Source organism: Lampetra planeri, chromosome 57 (genome assembly GCF_965212315.1).
Source record: "Lampetra planeri chromosome 57, kcLamPlan1.2.h2, whole genome shotgun sequence".
NCBI classification, from domain to species: domain Eukaryota; kingdom Metazoa; phylum Chordata; class Hyperoartia; order Petromyzontiformes; family Petromyzontidae; genus Lampetra; species Lampetra planeri.
Genome location: NC_136163.1, coordinates 1619551 through 1629755, shown reverse-complemented (window position 1 = coordinate 1629755; position 10205 = coordinate 1619551). Strand labels below are relative to the sequence as shown.

At 53.9% G+C, this 10205-nt stretch overlaps 1 protein-coding gene across 1 annotated transcript in view; it reads right to left on the bottom strand.

Annotated features, from left to right (window-relative positions):
- Positions 1-4973: 4973 nt before the first annotated feature.
- LOC144735837 (alpha-2,8-sialyltransferase 8F-like) overlaps positions 4974-10205 on the bottom strand; it is a 31967-nt gene continuing 26735 nt past the window's right edge. Inside the window, exons 8-9 of the mRNA XM_078618376.1 lie at positions 5819-5953; positions 4974-5545 (exon numbers count right to left, since the gene is read on the bottom strand). Coding sequence (XP_078474502.1) covers positions 5315-5545; positions 5819-5953 — 366 coding nt within the window. The 3' untranslated portion in view covers positions 4974-5314. The remainder of the gene's footprint in view (positions 5546-5818; positions 5954-10205) is intronic.

Below are 10205 nucleotides of genomic sequence, written 5' to 3'. Positions count from 1 at the left end.
CGGGTCTCTGTGTGTCTGTGTAAGTCTACAGGGCTCAGTGTGTCTGTGTAAATCTACGGGTGTCTGTGTGAGTCTACGGGTCTGTCTGTGTGAGTCTACAGGGCTCAGTGTGTCTGTGTAGGTCTCTGTCTGTGTGAGTCTACGGGTCTCTGTGTGTCTGTATGAGTCTACGGGTCTCTGTGTGTCTGTGTGAGTCTACAGGGCTCAGTGTGTCTGTGTGATTATACGGGTCTCTGTGTGTTTGTGTAAATCTACGGGTGTCTGTGTGAGTCTACGGGTCCCTGTGTGGCTGTGTGAGTCTACGGGTCTCTACGTGAGTCTCGGTATCTTCATGTAAGCCTGTGCGGTTTTTGCGCAATATTCTATGGACCTCTCTCTTTTAAGATTCCGCGAGTCTCTATTGGAATCCGTGGACCTCTATGAGAGTCTGCGGATGTCTCTCTGATGGTATGCAGGTTCATATGGGAGTCTATAGGTCTCTGTGTACGTTTTTGTAGGTCTCTGCGGGAGTCGATGGGTCTCTGCGTGAGATTCCATGGGGCTATCTTGTAAGATTCCACGAGTCTCTATTGGAATTCGTGGGCCTCTATGAGAGTCTGCGGATGTCTCTCTGAGAGTGTGGGTTTCTTTGCGAGTATATGCCTCTGTGGGTGCGTGTGTGCATCTGCAGATCTCCGTGTGCAGATTTAGGGATAAGTCTGTGCCTCGACGCATCTCTGTGTCTCAATTTAGGGATCTCTCTGTGTGCCTCTACGGATCTCCGTGTGCGGATCCAGGGATCTTTCTCTCTCTCTGTGCCTCTACAGATCTCCGTGTGTGGATCCCGGGATCTCTCTCTCTTTTGTAAGAATGTCCGACCAAAGTCCACGTGCAGTGGAGGTCTCTGTTGCTCGTCCTTGACAGTGGCGGAGCGTTTGCAGACACACGCTGCCGTCAACCGCGACGCCCGCTAGCCCGCTCGCTCGAATAGCCGTGCAGGCGGAGGGCTGTGGGCAGTACAGCAAGTGGGCTATGTGCTGACGAGCTCTCGTCTGTGCTGGTCGCTCTGAGAGCTTGTGGATGTTGTTGTTGATTGTCGTTGTAAATTCGGACAAATTTGAAAACAATGTGGTCTTTTTTCCCACACCCCCAGATGACATTTGAGACGCGGGTGCAGATCTTGTGGCCGCCTCTCGGGCGTTGCATCGCTCAGACTTATTTATTCGTCGCGCGCCCGTTCCTCTTGAAGTCAAAACGTCGCTGGTTTCAGACGTCGCTGAATTAAGATGGCGCTGATTTAAGATGGCGCTGATTTCAGACGTCACCGATTTCAGACATCGCTGATTTCAAGCGTTGCTCAATTAAGACGACGCCGATTTTATACGTCGCTGATTTCAAGCGTTGCTGAATTAAGACGACGCCGATTTCGGGCGCCGTTGATTTCAGGCCTCGCTGAAGTCAAACACCGCCACTACTGCCATCGTTCCGCGCGACAGCTCCTTTTGTGACCATCGGCGAACCAGTTTGATTCATCCGCGTAAAAAATCGACGGGCAGAAAGCGCGAAAAATAAAACAAATATTTTATTTAAAACTTTTACCCGGTTTCATCAATCACTTTTTTTGTTAATCATGATCTGGATTGACAAACTCATTCGCTTTACAACTGCTTGTTGTTGTTGTTGTGTTTAGTTTGTACGTCCTTCCCCCCCGCACCTCCGATTAGTGCGGTTGGCTACGTACGGCGAGAAAGAAGTTCAACCATATATATATGCATACACCCTACTCGACACTATACATCATGGCACCTCCTTTGCCAGTACCAAAATATGAGAATAGGTTTTCCCCTTTTTTCTGGCAACAAAACAGTTGTGTTAAAATGTTAAAACACCAAACTGAAACCTTCTACAAGGAATCATGTCTGCATTAACCACAATGCAGAACGCAAACAAAAAACTTACTCTGAACACATTCCTGCGGAGGGAGTTGGTAGGAACATTGGGTTGCTCGGTCAATGGCCAGGGTCAACGGCGGCGTGGTGTATTCCGCAAATATGGCCGATTGTGAGGGCGGGCACAAGCCGGCGTGAATAGGTTAAACGTTGAGTTTTATAAGGGCACCACGGGGTGACCAGCCCCTCCCCACCCAGCCCCATCCCTCCCACCCCCCACCCAGCCCCACCAAGCCCCTCCCCACCCTCCCCTCCCCACCCAGCCCCACCCCTCCCATTTTTGGATGTACGACGGACGGACGGACACAATAATCCCCTGTGGGCTGGTGTAACCAGGAGGATCCTACCAGTATAATATATGCATTGTCTTTGAAACTGATTAGTCCACACCAGAGACAGCTTTCTTTTTAGCCTCGTCTCAAAACGGTGTTAGACCAGAAGACGCCAAAAGGCACCTCACCAACTCACTCACCAACTCACTCACCCACTCACTCACCCACTATCTCACCAACTCACTAATCCACTCACTCGCCCACTCACCCACTATCTCACCAAATCACTTATCCACTCACTTACACACCCAAAAGATAAAGATCCCCCGTATAGCCTTAACAGACTGTAGGGGCAAGTGCTGTTAGCGAGCACCTATGAAGGCTGGCACGACATACGAGAGGGTGGGTGGCTAGCAACCACGCCCGGCCGCCTTTGTCTCCCAGTGGCGATGTTTACTATACACCGCACCAGGTACTCATTTAAGGCCGAGTCGACCTAGGGGTGGTCCAGGACCGGTTCAGATAATCGTCGATGGTTGTTTGCCGTGAGCGGAAATCGAACTTGGCCCAGCCAGGTTCGTAGCGCAGCGTGCTAACGACTACACTACCGCTCCTTACACAGTCAAGACAAAGGAAAAAGCTCCCCCGTATAGCCTTAACAGACTGTAGGGACAAGTGTTGTTGGCGAGCACCTATGAAGGCCGGAACGGTACACGAGGGGGGTGGGTGGCCAGCACCTCGCCCGACCGCCTTTGTCTCCCCTACACACATACACACACACGCTCACATGCATAGGGAAGGGAGGGCAAAGCTGTGTGGAGCGACCGGCCAGGTAGCTTCCACACAGCGGCATTTTGCAGAGGCAATGACGCCCCTCGACTAATCCGCAGTTGGTCATAAGCACACTGCCCAGGCACGGAGACTTCTCCACTCTCTTTCCACAACCGCCCGTCACTCGTAGGGAGCTAAGGGAGGGCAGCGTTTGACGACAAAGTAACCAGGCAGGTGCTTTGTTTTTTCATCATGGCACCTTTTTTGCCAGTATCAAAGTATGAAAAAATAAGAATAGCTTTTACCCTTGTTTGGATGTTCGAACACCAAACAGATATACCTGTTGCAAGGAATCAAGTCTGCATTAAGCACACACGTCCGTGTGGTGAACATGCAAAGAAACATGCTCTGTTTTTGTGGGGCTGATGGCAAGGCCCCCATCTCTTAGAGGCACGCTGCAGGTTCAGTTGTAGAGTCTCCAATTCCATCTCACTCATCCACCCACTCACTCAGTCACCCGCTCACTCAGTCAATCATTCGCCTTTTCACTTACTCAACAATTCACTCACTCACTCAGCCATCCATCCATCCACCCACTCATTGTCTCACCCACGTACTCACCGTCTCGCTCACTCACCCGTCCATCCACCCACTGACCCACAGAAGCAGCAACAACAACAGCAGCAGCAGCAACACCTAGCGATGGCGACGCTGCGACTTCGAGCTTCTACTGCTGCCCGGCTGTTTGCGCCCGGATCTCGTCGCTGCCCGCTAACTGCCCCCAACTGACAGCCCACATGGCTGCCCGCTAACTGCCCCCAACTGACAGCCCACGTGGTTTCCTGCTAACTGCCCCAACTGACAGCCCACGTGGTTTCCCGCTAACTGCCCCCAACTGACAGCCCACGTGGTTTGCTGCTAACTGTCCCCAACTGACAACCCACGTGGTTTGCTGCTAACTGCCCCCAACTGACAACCCACGTGGTTTCCCGTTAACTCCCCCAACTGACAGCCCACGTGGTGTCCCGCTAACTGCCCCCAACTGACAACCCACGTGGTCTCCCACTAACTGCCCCCAACTGACAGCCCACGTGGTTTCCCGCTAACTGTCCCCAACTGACAACCCACGTGGTTTGCTGCTAACTGTCCCCAACTGACAACCCACGTGGTTTGCTGCTAACTGCCCCCAACTGACAACCCACGTGGTTTCCCGTTAACTCCCCCAACTGACAGCCCACGTGGTGTCCCGCTAACTGCCCCCCAACTGACAGCCCACGTGATTTCCCGCTAACTGCCCCCAACTGACAGCCCACGTGGTTTCCCGCTAACTGCCCCCAACTGACAGCCCACGTGACTGCCCGCTAACTGCCCCCAACTGACACCCCACGTGGTTTCCCGCTAACTGCCCCGAATTTTGTCGCGATGCCACCTCTCGCCGTGGCTGTACCGCGGATCTGGGTCGTTTCTCCTCCTCCTTCCGCCCCTGTAACGTGCGCACCATCACGCAAGACGGCGCCTTCAATCGCCATGCCACTGCTGCTGCTGACGACGTCGACGCCGGGTATCGAACCAAACCACGGACCAGGTGCTCCTCAACTTGAGGGAGAGATGTTAACTACCTCGCCTGGTGTACAGGAGGTCGTAGGTTAGATCCTCACCCTACACTATACACGACACTATCCACTTCTATACACTACAATATACACTACTGTATACACTACACTGTATACTACACTTTTGCCTGGCATTCGAACAAAGACGGTCATGGCATCGCGGCACTTTCAGATGCGCTTCTGCGGCCGTCTGGAACGCTCTTCCTTCCAATGTTCGGAAGACACTGGGAGCTATGCACTTTTAAATCATCACCCACCCAGGCTGCAGGCCACCTCACTCTCTCCGCTTCTTCCCTCCATCGCGGAATAATCCCCTCCTCCCATCATCATTATCCCCATCACCTTCATCATCAACACTATCATCACCATCATTATCACCATCCTCTCCATCATCAACACCATCATCACCTTCATCATCAACACCATCATCACCATCATCACCAACACCATCATCACCATCATCATCATCCTCATCACCATCATCCCTGGCATCATCACCATCACCCCTATCATCATCACTGGCACCCACATCATCCCCATCATCGCCACCATCGCCACCATCATCACCATCATCATCACCGCTACCATTCTCTTCGCGCCCCCACGTCAACAACAAGATCGAGAGCCTCCTCTTCACCCCCTCGATCCTCCTCTTCCTCCTCCTCTTCCTCTTCCTCCTCCTCTTCCTCCCCCTCTCCCCCCCACGTGTCTCTGAGGGCGACGTCCCCCCTCAAGGCGCCGCGCACTCCCCCACGTGCATCCGCAGCACCCCGCGGCTGTGCAGCGCCAGCAGCTCCAGGAACTCGTGGGGCATCGAGTGGCGCCGGTTGGGCTTCTGGTCGTCGTAGTAGTGGTGCGTCAGCTCCACCCCCGCACCGCCCACCCCGGCCGGGACCGCCCGGTCGAACGGCCAGAAGCCGTAGACATGCACCTCGTCACACAGGTCCATGGCCACGCTCGTCTGGGGGGGCGGGGGAGTGGGGGGGGAGGTGAAGACGTTGGGAGACGCTGGGGGGAGGGGGGGATCGCACACGTGGAGAGACGGAGAGATGAAGGGGAGACAAAGGTGGTGGTGGTGGTGGGGGTGGGGTGTAGATGTGGAGAGATGGATGGACACACGGGGAGACAAATGTGGAGAGAGAGAGTGCGATGTGAAGTTGCTGGGAGACGCAGTGGAGATGCTGGGAGACGCAGGGTGTGTGTGTGGGGGGAGGGGTGGGGGAGGGAGGCTGACCATCATGAGCCCTGATGAGGGTCGCGGCTCGTTCACCCCCTGGCCCTTCCAGAAGCGCGCGATGGCCCTCATGTAGTCGGGGTTGAAGAAGGCGACCCTCTGCTGCGCTCTGAAGTCCTCCAGTGTGAAGGCGAGCTTCAGGCGGACACACACACACACAGGGACACGTGACACAGAGACGTGGACAGATGCACAGACGGATGTATGGGCAAAGAGGGGCAGGTGGATAATCATATGGATGGGCAGCCAAACAGTGCCTATGTGTGTGAGTGTCTGTGTGTGAATGAGTGTGTGTTCGTCTCAGTCAGTCGACCTGTGGCATCTGGGTCTGCTCTGTGACCTCCTGCCAGCGGGCGTTCGACACTTCACGTGGCCTCAAAATGCACATAGCCTGGCACAAGCGTCGTGGTGATGTCACCGCCACTTGGTGGCGAATGGCGGTTGTTGTTCGTGAATGTGCGAGTGTGTGTGTGTGAGAGTTATCCGGCTTTACCACCTGAATGTGAAATAGTTTGTGTTACTCTGCATCTACATCAGCCATACGAAAGCAGAAGAAGCAGAAGTGAGTGTCTGTATGAGTGAAAGACTGTGTAAGTGAGAATGTGTGTCAGGAAACTACCAAACAACAGAGAGTGGCTCTTCTTCTGAACCAAAGAATGAAAGGGGCGTGAGAGTGTGGCGGTGAGGTGTGGGAAGCTGTAAGCCCCAGGCTACTGTTCGCTCGACTCCACATCAACCAGAGGCGAGGAGTGGTGGTGGTAGTGGTGGTGGTTACTTATGCCCACACCGAAGATGAACATCAGTGGAGGGATGCAGATGTAGTGGTGGTGTTGACGTGCGCCGACTGTGACAGTGATGGATCACGGGGCGGCGCGGGGTGCGGGGTTGGGCACGCGTTGTGGGCGTGGTGTGGACGCGCGCGCCGGGAGTGACAGATGACGGGGCGGCGCGGCGTGGGTGGTGAGGCACGCTGAGATGTGGGAAAACAGGATCGTAGCCAGCGCCTAGTGATTGGTCGAATAAGATGGGTGCTCGCAGCGACGTCCGCAGGTGGGGTATAAAGGGGGACGCGCGAGAGCACTCGGGGAGAGTTACCCAGTTGAAGACCAGAAGACGGAGCTGAAGACCTAGTGCCCCGAGACCCCTAGTCCCGCCGTCCTTGTGGGGACCGGGGCCCTGTGTGGCTCGGAGGCGAGACTGTGGGACCCCGGGGTCCGACGCCCACGTGGGTCGGGCTGGGGACCCACAGTCAAGACGGACACCCCGGGCAGGGAGTGTCCCGAATAGCTCAGTGGGCGTTAGTCGCCAGGGTAGCTAAGAGGGCGTTAGTCGCCAGGGTAGCTAAGAGGGTGTTTGTCACCCGAATAGCTCAGTGGGCGTTAGTCGCCAGAATAGCTCCGTGGGCGTTAGTCGCCAGGGTAGCTAAGAGGGCGTTAGTCGCCAGGGTAGCTAAGAGGGTGGTTGTCACCCGAATAGCTCAGTGGGCGTTAGTCGCCAGAATAGCTCAGTGGGCGTTAGTCGCCAGAATAGCTAAGTGGGTGTTTGTCACCCGAGATACTAAGTGGGTGTTAGTCACCCGAGATACTAAGTGGGTGTTTGTCACCCGAGATACTAAGTGGGTGTTTGTCACCCGAGATACAAAGTAGGTGTTAGTCACCTGTGAACGAGTTTGGTAAAATAAAGAGTGTGTTACCCGTGAAGTCGTCTCCCGCCGAGTTACTACATTACACAGGCAAGGTCGATGAGTCAGATGCCTTTCATGGCCTCCTTTCACAGTGGCTCTTCGGGATAGAGTCATCCTGTTGGCTGACTGTAATGCCCGAGTTGGCCATGATGCTGGCACCTGGTCTGGATTGATCGGAAGGCATGGGCCAGATCAGCTAAATAACAATGGTAGGAGGCTGATTTTTTGTGCAGCCCATGGCTTTGTAATTACCAACAGCGCATCCACACGAAGTCACGGATGCATGCCGGGTCCAAGCAAAAAACATCTGCTGGACTACATAGTGACGGAACAGTGGATGCGGGCCCAGGTCCTTGACACCATGACCTACCGTGGAGCTGATCTACCCTCTGACCATCGGCTTGTCATCTGTAAGATGCGCCTCCCATTCTAGGACCCCATGCAAACCCAAAGTGGCCTGGTCTCAACTAGCTCATGAAGGTTGCAAGCGAGAATTTCATCATTGCTTGCAGGTGGGGTAGGCATCGACCCCCCCCCCCCCCTTTCCTCCTGATGCAAAGGAGAAATGGGCGAACTTTTTCCTGATGACGACCGCTTGTGTTGCGATCGAAACGTCGTAGTTTTTGTTATTTTCTTTGAACCTATCTACGTGACTTTACCGAAAGACCCAAAGAATATAGAGATGGGCGAGGTTTAGGACTCTGGCTCATGCAGCTACAATGGCTACTGGGGTGCACGGTCCAATCCTCCCTATAGACCCTGGCCGATGGATGAAACGTTCTGGCTTTCTCACCGTCTGCAGCATCCCACGTCGTATAATGAGGAGGCTTACCGCAGCCTTCGCTCGGAGGTCTAGAGAGCCGTGAGGCGCTGCAAGCTTGGGTGGTGGTCGCGGGTTGCTGAGGAGATGGAGTCTGCCTAAGTAGTCTGCGCTCACAAATCAATATTTAACTCCATTAAAAAGTAACTTGCAGCACCATACCTATTACAATCCTTAGGGGAAAGAAATATGATCCAATCTCCAACCCCCAGCATTTCTGTGAGGTCTTGGGGGAGGGGAAATCCCTCAGCCTGGAAAATATCTGGGGTAAAGTGGGGATGACCTTGCTGAGGCTGCGATGCCTCAAATATTGGAGGAAGTAGTCACCCCCTGTGAGTGGCTGGCTGAAGTGCCATCTATTGAGGAAGTACGGAAGGTGATGGAGAGTCTGAGACCAGGAAAAGTGCTGGGCAGGGATGATCTCCCAAGCGAAATGCTGAGGGAGGGTGGCGTTTGTGTGCAGATAATAACAGTATGGACCACTGGACGGGTTCCGCAGGATTGGAAGGATGCCCTGGTGGTCCCCCTCTTTAAGAAGGGGGACAGCACAGACTGAAACAACTACAGGGGCATCTCACTCAGTGTGCCGGGAAAGGTCCTGGCAAGGATTATTCAACATCGCCTTGCTAGGCACGCTGAGGAGAGGCTTGAGGAGCCCCAATGCGGTTTCAGGAAGGGTAGTCCTGCACAAATGCTATATGTTCTGTCCATCTGTTACAGCAGAGGTGTAGGGAATTCCAACAAGACCTACATCTCTGCTTTATTGACCTGGTCAAGGCCTATGATACCATCAGTAGGCCTGGGCTCTGGGTTGTTCTTCGTGCTTTCGGAGTCCCTGACCCTCTGCTCACGATCATTAAGGACCTTCATTATGGTGAGCGGGTCCGGGTAAAACTACGTGGCCGGGAGTCATGCCCTGTACACCTTGGGGTGCGACAGAGATGTTCTCTTGCTTTCACATTATTTAACATCTTTTTTGACCATGTAGTTCATGAAGCCTTCAATAGCTGTACCAGAGGAATTTCCATCTGGTACAGATACAATGGAAGGCTGATCGATGCCCGGGTGCGGTCAAGGGATGGCTCCCAATTGCTCAACCATGATATGGATGCTGATGATCTGGTAATTGCTGCACACTCAGAGAATCTGGAGCTTGCCACTAAGAGGTGAGAATTGCCATCAGCCCCACCAAAACTAAGCACCTGCCTGGGTATTTTGTACTATCGGACACTCCACCCCCAAAAATCCCAATTGGTGATAGCGCAGTTGTGGAGCGAGTGGAGAGTTTCCCATACCTGGGCAGTGTGCTCATGACTGGCTCCGGTTTAACAGCAGAGGTCTCACTTCGAATCAGTCGAGCGGCATTATCTTTTCATCGGTTGCGTAACACTGTGTGGAAGCTACCTGGTATGATGCTCCGCACGAAGCTTCAGGTATTCTCGGCCACAGTCATTCCCTCTCTTCTCTACGCTTGCGACACGTGGACCCCCCTAATGCAACATCTTCGCTGGTTAGACACATTTAGGCTGGCCTGCCTACGATCCATCCTGGGTTTAACCAGGCTGGATTGTGTGAGGAACTCACAAATCCTTGAAAGATCTGGATAATGTCCCATTGGTGAGCTCCTCCAACAGGCAAGGCTGCTAAAGCACAGCAAGTTGGTACAGTAGGGGGCACAGGTGGTGCATCAGCCAGTCGTCTCAGTCAGTCGTCTCAGTCAGTCGACCTGTGGCATCTGGGTCTGCCCCGTGACCTTCCTGCCATTTCACGTGGCCTCAAGGTGCACATAGCCTGGCACAAGCGTCGTGGTGACGTCACCACCACTTAGTGGCGAATGGCGGTTGTTGTTGTGTGTGAGTGATCGTCTGTGTGTGTGAGTGTCT